Genomic DNA, 22760 nt, shown 5'->3' with positions numbered 1-22760 from the left:
AAAAGTTAGGCATACTTTTCATGAATTCTCAAAGTTGGTTTCCTCTTCCATGAAGCCTTAAGACTGTACTGACCCACAGAAATGGGGATTTGCTCTCCCTTGGGAGAACACATATTGAAAGTAATACAACAGAAATGATGTGGCCTTATAAATCAATTACAAGCTTCATGTTTGCTTGCAGATATGGGACTTTATGAGCTCCTGCTCTTTTTAATGTATGGTTGAGTGCTTCTGTCACTGTCTTTTGCTAGAGATACAGGCTGTTACCTGAGAAACTCAAAATACCTCAGTAAATGCAGTGCTTAATATAAACTGCAGACAGAAGGTGATGATTAAAAAACCCCAAACCACTTTTTCCTGATTTTCAAAACAAGATACTACTGCTCAACAGCTCTATTACTTACCCTTCCATCTTTATCCACTCCAGCTAACTGTCCTGTTGCAATTCTAATTTTGTCTGGATGAACTGCAAGACTAAGACAGACAGAAATATGACTTGCTTTTGCTGTCATACGTCTTCAAAACTGAGAGGTGTTTTGTAAATTTTTTATTTGTTTCTCAACAAAAGCCCATGAAGACACTTATGATCCTAAATCCCACTTCTAAGGAGACAACTTGAACGTTTCTCACCAGATATTTCATTCCACACTGTACTGACCAGGAGTGCCAGAAGAGCCACCTCCACATGTGCCCTGACACACCTCAGGTTTGCACTACACTGGGAGACCACAATCTACATGGTCTGTAGTGAACCTCCTACACATAGTTATGTGCCATAGTTAAAAACACCACAGTGTATTTCATGCCTGAACCTAGAGATGTCATGAACCTGGGGGAAAAAGGGCAGAAAAGTTGGCTGAGGGCTTGCCTGTGCACCCAGGAGTCAAGGATTACCACCACTTGAAATGAGTTACTGATGTAATTGTACTAAAGCAGTGTCGTGCACCACTAGTGGAAGTAAAAATGTGTCCTTGCTTATCACATTTTGCTTTGAAGCTCATGTGACAAAACAGATCTTAGAGAATACATCCTCTCAGTCCTTGGGATTTTTTGATTTATATTCTTAATTGCTTTCTCTGTAAAACTGCAAGGGTGAAGAAAGCCATTGAAAGATTAAAGGGGGCCAGGGCAAACCTGAAGATGCCATAATGACAGACACCAAAAAAATTTACAATTCAGTTCAATTTTCTGAATGAAAGTGAAGAACACAAACTGGCAGCATTCCTCCCTCAGGAATCAATTACACAGACAAGAGAAAAGAGCTTTAGATGTCAAATTTTCTCCAGTCAGGTACTGCACACAGCAGAGAGTTTATGTTCACCATTACATTTTGGGCACTACTCTTCATTCAGACTGACCTAGCAAATTCTGTAACTGCCTGACACAATGACAATGGCCTCAATTTTCATTCTCTAGGTTTTTTTTTGCAAACTTCTTTCTGATTTTCCTGACTCTCTTTATACTTGGGTCATGTATCTTTTACAAAATTGAGAGTATGACTGCTCATTTTTCAACACGGTTTTCTAGTTCTCCTTTAAGATTGCACTTTTGCCATATTGTCTGTAAACAACTGATTTAGAGTCAGGCTAACAACAATTTTTAATTTCTGGGACAACTATTTGGAACAATTTATGCAAAGATCCTTTCTAGCACTCTTAGATTGTATACATATCCCCCTGTTTTACATGTAAACCAGACATCCTAAGCTAGCATGGACTGCTTTAACAGCATTTGTTTGTGCTGTGTTTACTGCAGTGAAATCTACTGGGACTGATTAAACAGGAAACAACTACAACTACAGTGACATTAATTAGCTTGTACATATAGCAGGGGAGGAAAAGAAATATTTCTGCATTATTACCCACACACTGACATGCAAATGTTGTGTACTAACCATTTAACACAGTCTGTGTGACCCAAGTAGTGCCGCTGGGTTCTCTCCTCGTAGTTAAACAGTACCACCACTGAGGCTATGAAATACACAATTTCTCCGGTAGGAAGGAGGTAAACATTGGCTCGACAGTCTCTTCCACGATACCCATATCTATATTTTTTTTAGTTAAGGATTTCATAGTCACTGAATACCAGAAAAAACCCAACCAATTTTTTTTTTTCCCTTAAAGGATTCTTGGGGAGCTCTAACATTAGCAAATGCTCTTTAAGGTTTTCCCTCTGGAACTACAGCACAATTTCACTAATACGGTTTAAAAGAAAACAAAAAACTCCCATACACCTGTACTTCAAGAACCCAAATCCCTCAAGAAATTATGATCACTGATATTAAAAATAAAATATGGTAGAAGTAAAGCAAGAGCAGTATTGTAAAAATTTTCATGTGAAATTTCATTAGGTAACAGCAGGACTTGCTATTCTAATTTAACATTTTTTTACAGCAGCAGAGTTGTGTATCATCAGGCTGGGCAGCAGATTGTCGCTTTCATTTGGCCTGTTAAAACAATTCCTAATGCCCTACATAAAAAGGCAAGCTTCTGCACAGCAGCTGCCAGGTTCAGAAAAGATTTTTTTACACTGTTTTAAGAGTATTTTTTAAACAAACCAAACTTAAAAGGAATTTACACAGTAAAGATATTCTATCCAAATCTACCCAAAATATATAAAAGGCATGTTTTCTGTAGGAACATGCACAGGTCCTAATGACATTCAGAAGTTTCACACCCTGTGAACAAGCCTTGGTTGGCACTGATCAAACGTTATTACAACTCGTTATTTCTTTGGAACAGGTGCAGTTCTCCTCCTCTAGACTATTAATGTGGCTGCCTGCCTATATTTCAGTTCCCTGGGTCACCAGGAACAATTAACATCATAACTCAGACTTTAACATCTAACTATGTAGCCCCAAAAATATTATTTTCCTGTTATGTCGTGCACTTTAGAGAGCTTTCCACTTCAGTGCCCATTAATACACCTGCAACAGCAAGAAAAAGATGGGAAACACATTATGCAGCTTTAGCTAAAGGATTCCAACTTCAGGTCCTGGTTAATAAGGTAAAGAAAAGGAAGTGAAAGGCCCATGTGGAGAAAGCTGGATGGATGAAGATGGCCCTTTCTCATAAATGAAGGCAGGTGCAGTACTTCAGGTTTGGGAATATCTAAACTGGTATCTCCTAATCTCTATTCTCCATAAAATGGGCCACCTTTATATCAAAAATAGCACGGAACTCCTAAAAATGCCCCACTGCACTACCCCACTACCCTTCCTCTTCTGCAGTGCCACCAGACCAGAGGAACACTTGCAAAACAAAACACATGCTGTAGCTAAACAATAGTTCAAAGAGGGACACTGCATTCAGTTGTCAATTGAACCCCTTTGGAGTGTGGAAAACAAAACAAATTCGTATCTTGCTGCCTTCCCTTAGCAGGGAAGAACACAAAGGCTCCTCTGAAGCAGAGATTATCCACTGGCTTGCTAAGCAAACAATATCCAGAGCAATGCTGGTACAACACAATGCTGAGGGCAGAAAAAAAGGATGCCTCTGCTTCTCCTCCATTACTATTTACTTCTCCACTCAATTCCTCTTTCCTCTTTTAAATACTGATGGAACTCAAAGAAACTTCCAGAATGGCCTTTTACAAAAAATAACAAACTAAACTGAACTTTCAAAAGCAATGGGCTACAAACCAATGAAAATATTTTTTCTATCCTGAAGCATTAAGAATGCTATTTTAAATACCTTCTCAGAGGAGAGAGGCAGATTTTGCTCATCTGCTGTACACAATGGGGAATGTATTGATAAGGATTTAGGAAGATTGACGTCTTTGAACATTCATCCTAGAAAAGTATTAATGATTTACACAAACATGTCTTTCCAAAGCATAAGTCTTCCATGCTTAGCCAAGCTAGAGCTAAATACTTTGGCACCCACCACCGAGTTCTGACATTCATGAAACTGTGAGAAAAAAAAAATTACATTTTCTCAGTACCTTCCTTTCTTTTACCCCTCCTACAAAATAAAGTACCAAAGAGTGGCTGCATTTTCTAGAAGCACATCTTGTTACAAACACCTAAATGAACCACCTGTTTTATAAGACAATTTTTTTTGCTTTCTTCATTTTCCATTCTAGAGTATCTTGAGTGAACAAAAGAGTTGTTGCTCCACAGCATTTCTTTCCTGCTCCACACATGCAGAACAAAGCAGCATATACAGTGCAACACAATTAATGCAATAATTGACCGTATCTATTCAGAAAAAGGGGTGACACAACTTTGATGCTTGATTTCCACCGAATTTCAATGTTAATATTTCAGTGAAACTGATGATTAAATCACGGAAATTATGAGATAGTTGCCTTGATATTGTGATTATTTCTCACCAATTACAAGGACTGTTTTGTCACAACATTTGATATGTTTAAAAACTTTAAGTTTTCAGTTTTTTTTGTTTGTTTGTTTGAACTGGCTAAAAATATCTACTGCCCTCAATGAAAAGTGATCTACCGTACACCAGATTCAGCAGTATATTTACAACTGTCTTCAATTATTCTTAGAAAGAAGTGCACTACTGCTAAAAATAATCTCATAAAACAGAGTCTGAAATACCCTCCTGAAACTGAGCTCCTATACACTGGGAGAAAGAATCTACAAAGTCACTGTCAAAAGCTGCACTGACTGTGACCTCTGAAGCTACTAAATAAGCCAATTTTGCTATTCCTAGGAATGTCAGATATGCTTTAACCAGTTCTGAAGTGCAGTAGCAAAGAGTGCAGTACAAAGCAGGGATACTCAAACTAAATTATTCAACTTAAATGATATCACTCAGGAACCAGACACAGTCAAAAGCTCAGACTCGCCCATGAGCTGCTTTACCTTGCCAAGCAGCTTAGGCATTTCTTCAAATGACAATAATCTGCAAGGCAGACAAAAGCTGTATTTCCCTAGTTGAATCTACAGTACAGGCTATCAGGAGTTGAATAAACCTAATGGAAACATCTAAAAAGGAGACCCCCCTCCCCCCCACCTCCCAAACCAACCAATAAACCAAAAGAAACCCACCCCAATAATCTGCCTGTTGTTCCTTGCAGTTGGTCATATAGCTGACCAGCATTTTCCAAAAGAGTAATAACAAAGGAAAACCTAATAATAAAAATCACCCAGAAGACAGGAGAATTATAAGAATTCAAAACAAAACCTATGAATGGAACTATTATTCAACACTCAGCTGAGCTTTCAGGTGACTTCAGTAAAATACTGACATTAGTAAAATACTCAGTAAATCATCGTCCCCATGCCTTTTTAATAAGGTGTACAGGGTTCAGTTTGCCACCATATTTGCAAGATACAGCTACCTTGCAGATTTGTTCCCCTTGCTAAACCTAAGCATAAGGCAGAAGGTCTGCTGCTGCTGCATTTTCCAACTGAAGAGCAATTTTTCAAGTTCAAATTAATAGAGACCAATATTTAGACCTCATAAATTTTACTGCCTTTTCCTCATTTTCTTCACCTTTCCATCTAAAAGATACCCTGCACTCATAAATATACTGGTCTGATTTGGGATGACATTTCCCTTAACAGATTCCAAAACATATGGACAGTCTCTTTCAACTAGATTTATTTCACTTTCATTAGACCTCAGCAGCCAACTGGTTTAACCTGAACTTAAGGTTCTTGGACATTAAATGTGTCCACACTGGGATTTGCACCTACTTAACTGAGGGTGTGATTTCATGATCAGTTTTCATCAGTCCAAACTGCTCACTGATGCTGGAAAAGTCGAGCTGATGTTCCTCCAGCATGCCAGTTCCAGTCCTTGCACATTTGTGAGGCTAATCAAACTAATGCATTGGTCCTGCTTGAAAATTAGCTTCACAAACAGAGATTACATTTCAGCCAGATCACTAACTGACCCAATTCACTCCACAGTCAAGAATACCAGCATCAGGAACCAAGAGCTGTGATGGTTGGAAAATTGGGTACCACAGTTTTACAAAGCATAAATAAAAGTTCTGTTTTCCTTCCAGTCAGACTTCAATCCAAAACTTTCTTCCTGACATGTGACAGTGTATCATCAACGTTGCTAAAAAATTTCCCTGCTTTCAGCAACCTCAGAGCATCAAACTTCAGATTATTACAACAACTCAAGTGCTGCCTAGACATGTTATTTTACTAAAGTACTAAGAGACTTACTAACACAATAACAGCTTACTGGAAAAATCTGCAGAGATGGGGGAGAGACAGGAAGACCCAAACATGTGCAAAAGCACATCTCTTAAAATTAACCTTAAGTCTGATCGAGTAAACTTGGAGAATTTTCATCAGCCACACACCTACTCAGTTCCTCAAATGACAAATTTAGTGCATTTAATACAAAAATAGGTTCCAAGAAATTAACTGTTTCACTTTGGAGCTGAAATACAGAAGCAGTGCAAAGGGTGGCTGCTTCTCCAATCCTCACTCCAAAAAAAAGGACACAAACTCATCATCTTCCATAGTTGAAAACTAACTATTCCTGAAGCAAAGCCTACATTAACATAGTGGGATGTAGAGGAGGACATTTTTCAAATTGTGTAACTTTCCAAAAATGCTTTATTTTGCAGTAAATATAAGTCAGTTAATAAATTAGAATTAGTGTCAACAGCAAAACAAATAAAAGAAAAAGTACAGTATTTCCATACCTATGTAGCCTGTCATTTAAAGTTGTACTATACAGGAGTTACAAACCATTTCCATTGTTATGTTAATTTGAACATTTTCCCCTCACCTTTTAGTTTTAACCTCTTAACAGAGAAGAGACAAGACTGGATTCTAAAAGGGACAAATGCAAGACAAGACAAAAAGGGAACAGTGAGTAGTTATTGATATTAAGGATACACCCACTCCAGTTTTAACTTTTCAGGAGGCAGCTCTGTCCTAATATCATCATAGTTTTCTACGTCAGAAGGAATGAACATTGTGATTGGTCGGCCTCGCATGAACATCTTGATATATTCTCCCTCTGTTGGAACAAAAAGGCACATTAATCATGTGGCAAGTTTACACAAAAGAATAAGCAGCAATAAGCACAGTAATAAGCACAGAGATGCAAATCACACTGGTTATATAACAATTATTTTTGAAATGCGAGCTTGGTAAAGGCCCAGATTTTATTTTTTTTTAATGGAACATTAAAGGCACATAGAACAAGCGTTAGTTGAATTTTTGATAGAACAGACTGAGCATGTAGGACTTTAGACATGCAAGTTAAGTTATAAAGGCAAAATTCAAAATTCAAATTTGAAACTGAATAAATAATTAGTCACAGCATTACAGGATGAGGTATTTCAGGTTGAAAAGGACCTGAGGAGGTGTCTAAGTCCAACCTCTGCCTGGACATGAGGCCCAACTAGGTTCCTCAGGCTTTTGCCTAATACAGATTTAAAAAACCCCTAGGATGGAGAAGGCACAGCCTCTCCTGGCACCTGACAGCACCTTGGGGGCCTTTCCCATAGAGCTTGGTCCCCACACTGTGCTCCTACAAGAGACTCTTCTTTTCCATAGACTCAGGACTTGGAATTTGTCTCTGCTTTATTAATGAGGCTCCCACAAGCCCATCTCCCCAGCACAGCCACTGGGCCCCCAGTCTGCTGTCACTGCAAACCTGAGAGTGCCCTGTGTCACCCACCTCAGGCCATTGCTAGAGATGATGAGCAGGGCAGGGCCAGACCAGAATCCTGCAGACTCCCTGTGTCACCTACTGGCCACCAGGTACAGCATGATCCATTAACCACAACCCTCCCAGGCCAACTCTCCAACTGGTTCTTTCCCCTGCCCAGCCACCCACCTTTCCAAATCCTAGCAGCCAAGCTAAGGCACGAGGACACCACAGGAAGAAGTGTCAAGAGCTTTGCAGATGAATATAATCAAGAATTATATACCATCACAAACTAATACAGCAACCTGTGTTATTAAGCTTTGTATCCTGAAGAATAAAAGGAAAAAAGCAACAGCTCAGAATGACTCCAGCTAATACTGCTCACAGCTGTGACAAGACACATGTATTTCATCTCTGTGGGAATCTGAGCACTTCGGAAGCCTTTAGGAGTTCCTTTTGAAGGAACGTGAGCTTCCCTACCACGAGGGAAAATTACAGTTCCATTTCAAAAAGCACTGATGACAAATAGCCAAATATTCCCCTAACTTTGCATCAATGAAGTAGTAACTTTTATTGCTCTTCAACTTCACTAGAAATTAATATCCATTTTTAGTAAAAATATTAACCAAAGTAACATAATATTCTGCTGTGAATTTGGAACACTGACACTTTTTTACGAGTGAGGGTTTGAAAATCGTAGCAGACACAGGGAACTCAGCGTTCAAACCAAAATTTGAATAGTTGAGGAAAAGTGGACTAGAAGAGGAGTTGAGTAGAAGAATAACTGTAAATTAGCAATATGGTATTAAGAAAACTCTAATCACCTTTGACACAACAAACAGTAAGATCCAAAATTAAGATTTTTTCAACAATTACTTTAGTACTTCTTTAAGAAACAAACATGAAACAGACTTCCCTACAATCCTCAAGGAATGCTTGGAAATATTTCCCAAATTAAGCGTAAGATTAATACTCAGACTGCATGATTGTGCAATCTATGTCTGGCATTCCCTAAAACATCTGAAATTGAAATTATGAGAAGCTCAGACTTATTTCCACAGAATCATAGCTTAACAGATCAAGTCAAACTCAGAGATCTAAAAAGGCAAAAGAAACCAGGTCAATAATTATAACAATTGAAAAATTTAAAACTAACACATACATAAAGGTTTTTTTCTTATTTAGCATATTAATACAATGAAAGTTGAGCCATAGAAGTCCAGTACAAAAGGAGCAAATATGATAAAGATGAAAAACAGTTCTCTCACTTCTTTCCAAGAAAAAACATGGGTGCTTTGAACAAGAACCCCATGAGTCTCTCCACTGAGAACAGTAGAAAACCTGTCTCAGATAAAGGAAAAAGGAACAAAGAAACTCACTCTCTGGTTGCTAAATTAGACACAACAGTCATCTTACTACATGTGCATTGCTTAATTGCATCGCTAAGAAAAGCTAAACATTGGAGCTGTCACTAGTTTGACATAAATGTTTAGATAATTACTCCAAACTAGTACCATGTCTCATTTATCTACCAATATATTTTTTTATAGTATGTATATTCAGAGATAAAATAACACTGGCCAAACCCAAGAGTAATGTATTAACAATGACCTTTCTATTAAAATCTGGCACCAACAGTCTTATAAATTAAAGCCTGAGGGTATTTACAAAAGACCGCTCATCGTTAATCCATAAATTCTTGATTTAACACTGAGCTTGACACTTCTGGTTCCACAAGATCAGTGCAAAGTGACACCACAAATTTAGGATCAAATTTCTCATTGTTGCTTAGAACAGTGGAGACAACCTGCAATTGAAATTCTTATGGATGGAGGCAGTTGCACCTGTTGGACTCTGCAGATGAGAGGCATGAACAGTCCAAGAGGAATTCAGTCAAGCCTCTGGCAGAAGAGGCTCTCCTGGAGCTTAGGGAAAAGAATATCTACAGGGCATTCAGATACAAATTAACTCTCTGAAGTTCCCATTAAAGAAAGAACATTTTTTTACCTTTTTAACTAGCTGTGTTTACTCAACATTACCTTTGAAGATACATATTTAAAACACTTGTTAGAAGGACACAGGCTAGGTAAAATTTGATTAAGCCTCTCCTTAAAGAAGCAGAAGGATGAGAAAAAGAGACAGCCCATTGAAAGATCTTTTTAGTCTAAGACTGTAAATTTCCTTTTGTTAGAATAACCTGTAGGGCAGATATAATATTAATGTAAAAATCTTTTGAAATACTAGAGAGGATGACAGCTACCAACACCATTCTCAAACAGCAGTTAATTGCCTGAGGCCAAATTCTTGTATTTGCAAGTTAAGACAATCAGTGATTTAACTCTTTCATACTATACTTGCTCAAGTGAACGATCAAGAGCACTAGACTACAACCCTTTCCTGCAGCCTCACTATTTTCCAATACAAAGCAGCATGTCTAGACTTTTATTTCCTTCTAGGGAAAAAAGAGCCTGTCATGTTATGATAGATATGTATGTAAGGGATGACAAGGGAGAAAAAGTCAAAACTTCTGAAGACAGTGGGTACCAACAGAAAATCCTTGACAATTCTACCAGCCTGAAAACACTAGGTATGAAAGTAAAAATATTTTGTTCCATATAAAGAGATGTTCAGATCCCCCTATCCACTGAGCAGAAGCATCTGGGGAAGGGGATGCTGGGGGATGTGTGTGGAAAGGGCCAGGAGAGCGCATCATGAAGAACCTTTGGCACTTGCCAAGTTAATTAATCTGCAACTGCAGACATCCTATAAATACTTTCAAATATGGATCAAACCCACTGAAAAGCACAGCTGAAGGTCTGCAGGTAGCACACCCAGGTGCCATGGATTACCCACAGCACAGAAAAAGGAACAGCTCAAGTCCAGAATTGCTACAAAAGGTAGCACCGAGCGGCTGCAGCGCCCCGGCTCCAGGGGCCAGCTCTTCACTGGGAACAGCTGTAGCTGCTTTTTGTGCAGCTTTGAGCTCAAATTCACAGCCCTTGCCAAACTCTGCTTGGCTCCACGGTATTTCACCTCTGGCGCCTCAACAATCTCTTTACACAAGTGCCAGGGAACACAGGATCAGCACTCCCAATTTATGCTCCCAGGACTGGCTCAGGCATAGCAGCCCCCTGGGTGTGCTGGACCTAAGCAGACTCCAAGCAGGTCTTGGCTCTCTGTGGGTTCCCCAGAGGTTTGGGGAAATTATTAACTCGGCCCTAAAGACGCAGAAACAATTAATTTGACTAAAATGTGGCCCCAGTCAGCTGAAGTGACACAAAACACTGCTCAGAAGGAGAGACACAAAAAGAGAAGCCAGGACATGGTGAGGGCACATCTAAAGGTAGTCTTGAACACTGCTCAAGCATGTGGCTTTGAAAATTAATGCAAATTAATGTAATGAGTCAGCCTAGTCCAGCCTGACAGTGCCCTCCCAGTGCCCTGTCTCTGCTTGCATTGATGTTTTTTACTCTGCAGAGTACTGCAGCACCTGCTTTGGGAGCAGAGCTTTGGCTGTCACTGAGAGACACCAACACACTGCTGATTTCAGATCAGCATCCAAAAACCTCTTCCTACTAGTTGGGAACTTCTCAGTTTCCAGGTGACAATAACACAAGGCCAGGTTGTTTTCTTTCTGTCTGTGTGTGACAGCATGGCTGCTCATTTCAGCACAGGTCTGCCCACCTGCTGTCAGAAAGTGAATTAGGTGAGCATGAAAAGAGCAATCCTCAAAGCCTTCATATTCTGAACAAATAAAAACATCCAGCTATTTAACTCTCTTTTTGTATGATAAAGGTTTAGTCTGTCTCCACAGCACAACAACATTTACCCTTTATGGTTATGGGTGCATGCAGTATTACACAGGAGAACCTACCGTGGTTTTTATGCATTAACACTTTCCACAAGGCCTCTATCTCCATTAGAATTACTTCTGATTCATCCTGGGACTGCATTTGTGTTATCAAAATAAGTGAGTGGTTCAATCTTTGTACAATTAAGTGGCATGTTAGAGCCCTTTCCCCTACCTGGCAAGCAGCTGTTTATAGCTAGAACATTGCTAGCAAAGCCTGCATGAATAATTTATTTATTTTTTTAATACTACTTCAGCCTGAGGAACATCTAGGTCTTACTGCATTAAAATCTCAGCTTCCAACTCTATCAGTCTGGCCTTCCAGCTTTGTGCCATCAATGAAATTTCAGTGCTTCTACTTTCCTGTGTGAAGTTCACTAGTGTAAACACTAAACCAAATAGGTCCCAGCAGGCTGGAGGTAGATGTTAGCAACCAAAGTATCTACAGCAAGTTCTTTGGAAGTTTACAGCCTGACAAAGAAGAAAGGAATAAATATGTTGGTGAAACAAGGTGTTGTTAATAAGAGGGAGTTCCAAAAGCCTGGCTGACCTGCAAGGAAATGAGTGCATCTTCTCTGACTGCAAGCCAGCACAGATACCTTGCATGCAAGGAACGGCAATCCAGGATTGACTAAAACTATGGGCAAATAAAACTTGTAGAATAATAGTGAGCATGAATAAGCTTTTAATCAGGCCTTATTAAAAAAATTAGAGAAATAAGAAAAAAGCAGGTCAATAACACTAAAATTCAAATGCCAACAACTTCTATTAATTCACCTTTGGGAGAAAGTTTAAAACCCAGCAAATCAGGGAAAGCAAGCTGGAAGGTAAGGCCAATGAAAAACCCTGCAAGTGATAACAGAGAGCAAAAATATTGCAATTCAAACCATCTGAAAGGCTGAAATTAGTGCTTCCATGAAGCCAGCACAGAAAAACTCAGGCAATGGCACTTAAGAAATTTATTACTTTCCCTGAATCATATTCTTAGGGGAATATGAAAAGCTTGCAAAGGAAAATAATAAAAATAATAGGAAAGGAAGAGAAAAAAAGATCAAAGAAGTCTTTGTAGATTAACTCAGAAGTATCTAGGGCGAAAAGCAATTCAGAAGACATGAAAGCTACTACTCAGATACTTCAGAAATTTGAAGACAGTGAGACTACAAAATCCTCTTATGTTTTCCAAAAAACATGCCGCAAAGAAAAAAAAAATCAAGTAGTTTTGTAAAGGCATGTGAGAAACCTTCACCCTCAATTAATGATTTCTTCAACAAGACTGGACATAATATCAGAGAATGTATTTTATATTACACTATTCCTCATTAGACAAGACACTGAGGTAGCCCCACAAGTCTGTGCTCTAATTAACTGCTCTTCAGCTAGCAAGTGTGTACATAATGGGATGTCTAATGAGCATACAGAAGATTATATACATACACACAAGTTTAGTTTTAAAGGAATTACTACAGTAATTTTGTAAATTATTACTGACTATTTTTCAGTATGTCCCACCCCCTCTAGTTTGAAAGTTCAACATGGGCCAGTGCATTAAAACCCCAGCTCAGTTCTATTTATGTGTAGCAGCACCCTAAAGTGATTTACAAGCAAATGAAAAACCCCAAAAGACTCCAGCTAGCTTGGCCATGCAGAACACTCTAATAATATACAATAAACTACCATATCCAGGGTACATGTATTAATCTGTCGTCACCTTCTAGTTGCTTGAGCAGTGAAGCTATGCTTCTTAAAACTACAAATAGCTTCTTTCCCACAAACCTTCTGCTTTCAGGCCTGTGTCCAAGAACTCTGCAGGACCACTAACCTGAGGGACAAGAGCTCAGAAGCCTGTTTCTAATTTAAACCAGTGCTAACAGCACAGAGACAAATAACCAAATTCAGCCACCAGCCCAGACCGTTACATTCAACCTTACAGTGGAATTCCCATGTGCCTGCAGCTCTGCCACCTCTCACCCCAAGCTATCATGTGCCAATGCCTGCTGAACCTGACAGACAGACATGCACTGTTGTTACAGAGCCCTGGTGCAGTGCCAGCCAAACAGTCAAATACAATAGGTGAGAGACTTGCCCTGATTTGGAATGATTTTACAGCTTTGACTTGAAATTTCTTAACAGATCTTTGGTTATTAATTTTACATAATCTGATAAGTGAACTTTGCTTTTTCATTTATTGGGTGACATTATGAATCTAGATACTAACAACAGTTACCATTAGCACTGAAACAATTGAAGTTTATTATTAAACTCTAGCTTTTTATAAAAAAAAAAAAAACAACCAAAAAACAAAAACAAAGACTGAACAAGAAATACTGGACCCAAACAAGCTCAGTAAGACCCTATGTAAATGCTTCCTGCTTAAATTATAGAATCCTGACTTCACCGAGAATCAGTGATAAAAACTCCCAAGTATACAATTTGGTTTGGTGACAGTATTGATGGTTTTTAATAATATGCACTGTGCCTGAACAAGAGCAAGAAGCCCAGTAATGATAGATGGGGGTCTCCATTTGCTCTCAGATACAGGAGCACCTTCAACAACCATCTGATACAAAATCACTGTCTGATGAGAAAGCAGTCTGAGGTAGCCACTGAATTCTGCACTTTCTGCAGACAGCACACATTGTCAGCAGAGCACATTTTTTCCATTGTGTGCTCCACACTTGCTCTGTCCATGAAGCTAAAACTATAACACTGTTAAACTAACAGAAGAAAAAGTACTGGAAACTAAAAAAGCACAATTTAAAAAAAAAAAAAGGCAACCAAAAAACTTAGGAATGCAGTACATGTTTTTCATTAATTCTTTCACATATGGTTTTTATTGCCATCCAAAAAGTGTCTCTTATTACTTTATAATAAGTGAACAAGTGATTCATATATGGAGCTGCTATCACTGAAAACCAAATTCAAACACACAGTCTCAGGGAAATAAATTACCTTTTATCTCAAAATAAGCCAGGTCTTTAACTTCTGGGTATAAAAATATGAATGCCTTATGATTAATACTTTAAAAAATGTTTCTGCTGAAGTGAGAAGCAAGATGACTTTAATAGGGAATTATAAACATCTGCTGGTAAAGAATTTAAAAGAGTAACTCTAGTTAGGGTCTTTTGAAGGCTGTAGTAAGCACCTGTTCATTTCACCCATAGCTTTATTGGATTTTCACAGAATTTTAGTACTGGATTTTACTGTAAAAAGGCTGGTGGTTTACAAGGACCAACAAACAAACTGACCCTATGACCTGCTGCAGCACATAACCAGAAGCCTAAAGCTCAGGACTAACCTTACTTGACATATATGCAATTCAACATAAAGGGATAAAGGCACTGAGGGAACGAAACTGGTACAGAGAAGGTACGAGATGACACTGCAACACTTGTGGCTTTGGCATGGAGATAAAAACCAAGTGGCTGCCCACAAGGCAACTGCAGGCTGGGGCTCCCCATGCTGCTGCTGCTCCTGGCAGGAGAAGAGAATTGCCTAGGTCCTGCTGACATTTACATGCAGCACTCTCTGGGGGACTCCACACCAAACCAAAGCCAATTCTGACACCACAGCTAATGCCTTTCACTGCTGAAGCTCAGCTATGACTCTCACTTGCTCCCCAAGTCTATCACTTTAATGGCTAATACCAACACCAACAGAAACCACAGAGTATCAGAAGACAGATATACTTGCAGTATCTTCTGCTGCTAGAAAAATTACATTCTGAGAGCTAAGCATGCAAAAATGTGCTCAGCTATATTTTGTGGTACTCTACCATACCAACATTTTTAAAGCTGGCTTTTATTAGCTGAATCAAAAAAGGAAACGAAGTGATTCCAGGATGTTCAAAGCAACACAAAATTGTCATCTTCCATCCCATTATCCTATGCAAACACCTTCTGCTAAGAAAATCTGCAATTTCACAGGGATTCCAAACTCATTTTATGTCTGTATAAAGACACTGATGTATTTTTACTGTAGATTTGCTTTGAAGCTTGGCAGTTTGCACACCAGCAGTCTTCCCAAGAGCCTCCTTCACAGAATTTCTAGGTCTAGAAAGCACATGGATGCAATCCTTATGGGAGATGAGTGCTGGGAGCATATACAGTGTTTTACACACAGCTCAGTGAAATGAGCAGCTCAGGGGAGCTGCTGTAACTTAATTAACACCATGCTAGAGACTGCTCACCCCTAGAGGCAAAGGCTGGCAAGCTACAAAGGAGCATTAAAGCAGCTGTAAATTTTTCTGTCCTTGCCTTCCAGATCAGGAAGTTTCTGTACAAACACCATGAGCAAGGGCAACTCTTCATCCCACTCTATCCAAGACAACACTGCCCAAGTCCACAGGATTACCTCAGAAACATGATGCTAACTGTCTGTGCAACTCTTCAGCTTCCTGACCAGTTGGGTCAAGGTGCAAACTGGACATTGTTTTACTTATGTGGCAATTCCCAAGTACAAAACAGGCTAAAGTCATCTGCCCTGATGGAGAACTGACCAAGTACTGCTAAGCTGATACTGGGAAGGATGGGTAAACCTGCTGCAACAGCAACCAACACAGGCTTTTTCCTCTGGCAGCAAACACAACATAAAAGCTAACAGTCTCACACACACAGACGCACTCTAAAACCTGTCAAAAATACATTCAATTGTCCATATTTAAAACAACAACAACAACAACAAAAACCAAAACAACTTTGAATCCTCTAAATGTATCTGCATTCATGTTAGAGACAGAACTATGCTTTGCCACTCCATGTATTTAAAACGGAGCAAATGCATTTTCTATGACAAGACTTTCCCTCCACCTCCCATATGTGTGGGGCCCTGCTATCTGCATCATGTTTCTCTTTGATTCCAGTTAGGCTCAGGACAGACTATGGCATGACACACCTGGGAGGGCCCATGCATCACATCCTCTGCACACTAACACAGAAGATAGGGAGCACATTGAGGCCCCTGAAGTTACAGCTACTAGAATGAGAGAACTTCAGGATGGTCCATTTTGGGCAGAACAAGCAGAGTTGTAGGAGCATGTTGTAAGAAAGTAATTAGTAATACTGAAGGTATTTTAGCTACACATAATTTCGTTTTGTGAAAAGCCCTTTTTTACTAGGAAAGGCATTTTTAATATAACAGTTTTAGTCAAAAACTTGCAAAGCTAAATTGCACCTGATCTGGCCAATACTGATTAGCTTTCCTTGTACAGTAGCCAGTGCTGCATATATGCACTGTTCCACAGCTGGTGTTAGGCACCATGGCATAATGAAACATTTCTTCTTTGTTCTTGATAGTTATTCATTTCCCTTTCATACATCCTGTCTCTGAAGATGCTTTTGGGAAGAATCAGTTCAGAATATTTTTATACCTGTAATTTTTCTCTGTGAACTAGAAAAAGGTAAAGCAATTGCATCCAAGTTGCTTTTTGCTTTCATTCCAGCAATTCATATATTAACTTTCAAAAAGTTTGAGGGCTTTTTTTTCTTTTTTGAAGGAGACCAAAAGCAATCGAAGTGTGAATAATGTGAACTTGCTGACAGCACAGAATCTGAAGACTAAAGATTTTTTAATTAGCAGCAAAAAAGCACAACACAAAACCCCTGTACATAGATCTGTTGTGTGCAGCATGCACTTAGTTACATGCTTTAGTTTTGGAACTGCATGCTTCAGTACAGTTTGCAGGACATTCAAAGCAGAGCAGTTTTGCAACACCAGAAGTGGACTTCTTTTGTTGTCACATCCCACGATGTTCCTTTTCCTGACTGAACAAGCCAGCAGCAGCAGGTAGCCACAGAATGCAAGATTCATTGGTGCAAAGACATACACTTCAGAAGAGACTCATTTTTCATTTCAGGAGACTATTAAAACTTTCAGTCTCTGTTCTTGTCTAATCAGCATTTATATGTTGTAATTTTGGCAAGACAGAAAGCCGAGATAAAACAAATCTTTTAGTTGGCAGTTCTTAATACTCTGATATCTTAGGCAACAATGCAAGACTTCTATTTGAACACATATTCCTCTCCAATGAAATTATGTGTGCCATAATTTATTTTAACTATTCCCAAATAGTCCCCCATACAGACTGCAATGTGCATGTGCATATAAATTTCCATGAGAAGAGAGTTGAAATATTAAGAGAATGATTAAGAGACTGATGGTCTTTGATGGTGAAAAGCCAAATAAAAGATTTGTGAGAGTGCTAAATTAGAAGAAAGCGACCAAAGGGCATAGCTTAATTCTTACCTTGGCTGTTTTTTTCACGAGTTGACATTTTTGCTAGTTATGGGACAGAAATAAAATATCTTAAAACTATTTCTAAAGTCTCACTCACACCTGCTTGGATGAAGACTGGCACATAGGTCAAATTTTAGGTTTTTATTTTTATAATCTCTCTCTGTGCATATATACATAGAGAAAATCATTTTTAGAAAATGGTGTGTTTCACAAAAATAAATCAAATCCTCCCACCACCCACCTACTCAAAAGTTCTGTACTCACTAAAGATCCAATCTCATGAGGTATTTCTCCATAATTTTAAAGATTCATATATGTGTCTGGAGTAACTTTTTGCCAAGTGAATTCTTGGAGTTGATTAATGCCATTTTACCTCTAAACCCCTGCTTCAACAGCATATGTCCCAATGCATTCATTTACAGGAATACTATTCAGTCAAAAGCAAATATTTTCAACTTCATCCAGTATTTAAAAATAAATGTTTTTATTTACCTTGGCTGACAATGACATCTTTGTGCCTGTGGAAAAATTCAAAATATTATCATTAATAATATGCAAAATGCTTATCAAGGCAATACCATCCATTTTTACCCATTACTGCATTTGGCAATCTCATCAAATTCTGTGTACAGTGCAACTGTAGCATATGATGCTCAACAGCTAATCTTGATCATTTTAGTGCATTTTTATTCATATATTATTCTATGCAGCTCACTGTACCGTTCAAGTAACTTAGTCTTTGGCCCTGTGGGAAGGGCTTCTAAGAATTAATCTGAAAATTACAAACTTAAAAAAGCTTTTAAAAATAAATTATAGAGGGCATGTTCCTTTTGCACAGAAAATTCCATTTTGAGAACGAGAACTTGTAATAACCAAATGTTTTAAGCTGCCAAATATCCTCAGGCCTGCATGCAAAGCATTTAACACCTGTCAAAATAAGCTGTCAGCACACAACAGCACAATTTTTTCTAGGAATTAACTCTATTGGACACATGGATTAAATGTAAGCAAGTTGCAGTTTCACTTAAACCAGATCTCGGCAGCATTACTGGATGTGCAACATAAAGTCTTCAACAGAGCGTAGTTTAAACATCTCTCCTTACCAGAGCCAGAAATGAGTTACTCATAAAAAAACTCAGCAATTTTTAATTTTGTGAAGAGGGAAGAAATACTAATTTCCAGGATCAGACCTACTTTTTAACAGAATAACACTCCTGGATAGGAGAAGGCGCTGCACAAAACACCTTCTTGAATTCATTTGAAATTCAGCAGAAAGGTATGAGTGGCATCCAGTATTTTTAGCTGGATGGAGGTCAAATTTTTGTAACAGTGACAAAGGGTCAAGCACATGCATGAGGAAAGTAATTTCTGGCTGTTGGTGGAATCACCCTTTGCCACACTGCCAAATGAAAAATTTGAAGTGGATTCCCAGTCTTGCCTGAAAACAGCTGAATGATGGGCTGCTGTGGGAACCCTCTTCTTCTTAGGGCCTTATCAGACTGATTTACAGCCCTGTGCTGCCTTACAGACCTTGCTGCATAAACAAAGTTCATATCCTGGGCTGATAGTGCAAAGCATATGTAAAACATTTCTGTCCTGGGGCCCACATCAGGGGCTGAGTTCTGTTCCCTTGCACAAGACCTCCGTAGCTTCAAGCAGATGAGGCCAACATTTCTCATTGGGAACAATAAATTAAATACAACAATAAGTCTTTGCTCAAGACCAACTAGTTCTTATGGAGATGTGGCACACAATGTGAGTAAGAAATGATTATTAATGTATGTCCTTGTATGCAAACAGTGCCTCTGTTACAAATCTCAGCTTAAGAACAAGGGACACAACAATACAACACCCACACTTCAAGCAGGTGATGGTCTACAATTCATGTTTGAGGCTTTGTTTTTGCCAAATATAGTTAAGATACAACAGCTTCAAGTTATGAACAGACAGCTTTCTCTATCAATAATTAAAACTAATCTTTTCTTCTCCATGCTTTTGTTTGATACCTGACTTTTATTCTCCATTAGAGACTGTAGAAGGGCAACATCTGAGATCTCTCAGAAATAAGCTGAATTGCAGAAAAATGAAATAAAATACCTCTATTTTAACCATGTCTGAACCAATATATAAAGTATCAATAAAAGTATTTTTTTTTTACTTTTAGCAAATTTGAAATATGTACTACACTGCAAAAGGTATTTCAGCAGCATAGCAAACACCCTAGCAAAAAAAAAAAAACAAGGCAGAGGGTTTTGTCATTCCAAAATATTATCCAGCAGTGCCATGCTATAATCTAAATTGCCAAAGGGCTTTTAAATTCCAGCAGTGAAAACCAATTACAAAAGGAAAGGAAATACTTGCAAAATATGTAACACATAATCCCCTCACACATAGCACTCCACTGCTCTGCAAAACTCTTCAGGCTAAGCATAAAGCTTTTAATAAATGCCCCTGCTATCCACACCCAAGATTAGTTTGTTTTGTTCTTCCCATTCCCAGGGAAGAAGGAATGCACTTGCAGCACTCTTGACTAGGTATTTGACAGTCTTAGATGCAAACTAAGGAGAGCACTACAGACATAATCATAAAAACCTGGCAATAAAGCACTTCAGACCTCTGAAAGGTCTGAAGTGCTTTATTCCAGAATGGGATGGGTTTTCAGGTAGTTCTGCCTTGGACCATTTAAGGGCTATTAGCATGAATATTAAGGAGCAGATCTAGGAATCTGAAGACAACACCTAGCTGGAAGAATCTGCCAGCACACTGGGGAGATATTAGCAAATAGGAGAAGGATCAGTCAAAAAATCAACACAACAATTTCAGCAAAATTTCAACAAAGTCAAGAAGAGAAACTGTGCGAATACAAAGTGGGAAACCCAAATGGCAGAGAGTACTGAGGACAAGAGCGGGTCACAACAGGGGCCAACAGTGTGGGGCTACAGTAAAAAGCAAAATCTTGCCCCTGTGCTGACAGGAGCAGGAGTAACTACTCCATGCTATTCACCCCCAGAGGCACTGACTGGAGACCCCAAACCAAGAAAACCTGCTGCTGAGGAAGGCGTGAGAGGAATGGTTGGCTACAGCACATCATCTGCTGAAGGTGACACTGAAAAAAGATCCCTGCCTGTCATCTAGAATGTGCAACCAAGAACCTGCTAAACAGCTAAACTGAGAGACCTATTGAAATCATGAAAGTATATTCCTACTATGAAGGTCTACTTTGGAAACATATCCTATGAGAAATCCAGAAACTGACTACAAGGAAATACACTTGCATTTTCAAATTAGCTTTAATTAGGAAAAGAAGAAAAAGCCAGCTGGAAGTTTCACATCACTGGCATTAAGCCATAAAATGCCATAATTCTGCTAATCCAAATAGGCAATATTAAAACACATTTACACAAGAATTACTTTATAATAATCTTAAAATTCAATGGGCACTTGGAGTACCAAACTGGCAGGTTATGTAAGTACTCATAGTAAAAACAAAGATGCAAAAGGTCCTAGCATATACACCAGTAAGTTCACTAGAATTGTGTGATTTCATAATATTTTGACTCTCAAGTTCTCTTGCTTTTATGTACCAAACCAATACATACTTGTCTGCATTCTTTGCCACTTTTGATATTAACTTAGATGTTGATGCTACTCTCATCAGCTTGTTACGACTCTCATCTGAACTCTCCCAAGCACCATGAGCTTTTTCAACAGTCAAGGATTTCTTTATGCTAGAAGAAACAAAAAAAGTAGTTTTACAATTACAAGATAATAGCGTAACAATAACTGGAACTCATATGCAAATGAACAGATCAAGCAGCAGGAGACAAAAGCAGAGCTAGATCTTCCTTCAAGCTGCAGCATGAAACACGGAAAAAAGATTAGTCAAAAAGTTCTAACTGGATGAATGAACACAATTGAGCAAGACAATTGCCACATGTTTTATCCATTCTCTTTCATTTCCAAATGCTCTTACATAAAGACTTGAACAAAATAACTCTATACTTCATTACTACATCACTAACAAATTACAGTAGTGAAAAAATGAGGCTAAGTATATAAGCCTTAAAGAATAAACTATATTTAAAAAATCAATTAAGTCGATAACAATGTAATTTTTTTCCCCTGATTAACTGTTCACCAGCTTAAGCACACTGATTTGGAGGCAGAACAGTTCTATCAGATTAAAGTTTCATATAGAAGCTTTGCAGTTAGCACATACTAAATCACATTAATGGCTTTAATCTTCTTGAAACAAATGTCTGCAAACCTCTTGCATGAGTAAGACAAGCTAGGTTGGACCTGAGACTACAGACAATTAAATCCATGAATGTGGATGTAATTTTTCAGCAATCATATTGCAGCCAATTTACACTAATGGGAACTTGCAAATTTTGCAGTCACTAGTTCAATAATTTCACATGTGCCTTAATCACAGAATACTCAAATGCTCAATGCTCAAAAAGTTACCTAGCCCAAATTATCCTTCACCCAGCTGATTGAGAGTTTGCACACGTCTTGCTAATAGTATCACACTTCATCCTGTCAGAAATGCTTTTTGCAGGAGTTAAGTCCTGAAATGCAACCTTAGAAATGGCAAGCTCCTTCTACAGCACCTCAAGAGGCTCAAAGGTCCTGTGACAAACAAGTTAATCAAATCAAGTTAAACCCTTAGGAGACTGAAAAAGGCATTTATTTTTTCCCCACACTGCAAAAGATTAGTAAGCAGGACTTCAGACATCTTTACAGGGAGATACCAGGCAAGAGAATAACAGGCTGCAAGTTCAGCTTCAGACAACTCACAGGTTTGTGCAAGACATGGAGACAGGGCCTTTATGGAGTGTTATAACATGCACCAGTCAAGTGGAAGTTTAAATATTTATAAGAGCTGTGAATTCAAGCGATGCAAGACAACAATCTTGTGAACCAAACGGGTAAATTTCAGAGTAATAAATTTAATTTACATTTTGTTTCAGTCTCTAAGTGCCAGAGTAAAAAAAAAAATGTACACCTTCCAAAACAGTAAGGTGACAATGAATAAAAAAACCAAAACAAAACAAAAAGAAACCATGCCAAGTGATCTGCATAGCTTTGAA

At 38.5% G+C, this 22760-nt stretch overlaps 1 protein-coding gene across 3 annotated transcripts in view; it reads right to left on the bottom strand.

Moving 5' to 3' along the window:
* The window catches only part of EML4 (EMAP like 4), a 147705-nt gene that overhangs the window by 29196 nt on the left and 95749 nt on the right, over positions 1-22760 (bottom strand). For all 3 annotated transcript variants that reach the window (XM_036380122.2, XM_036380121.2, XM_036380123.2), the window contains 6 exons: positions 21267-21395; positions 18160-18185; positions 17677-17709; positions 6827-6950; positions 1895-2044; positions 405-474 (listed from right to left, as the gene is read on the bottom strand). In XM_036380122.2, the coding sequence (XP_036236015.1) occupies positions 405-474; positions 1895-2044; positions 6827-6950; positions 17677-17709; positions 18160-18185; positions 21267-21395 (532 nt within the window). The remainder of the gene's footprint in view (positions 1-404; positions 475-1894; positions 2045-6826; positions 6951-17676; positions 17710-18159; positions 18186-21266; positions 21396-22760) is intronic.

This window comes from Molothrus ater, chromosome 3 (assembly GCF_012460135.2).
Source record: "Molothrus ater isolate BHLD 08-10-18 breed brown headed cowbird chromosome 3, BPBGC_Mater_1.1, whole genome shotgun sequence".
Lineage (NCBI taxonomy): Eukaryota > Metazoa > Chordata > Aves > Passeriformes > Icteridae > Molothrus > Molothrus ater.
The sequence above is the reverse complement of the archived record's forward strand: the minus strand, read 5'-3'. Positions and strand labels throughout refer to the sequence as shown.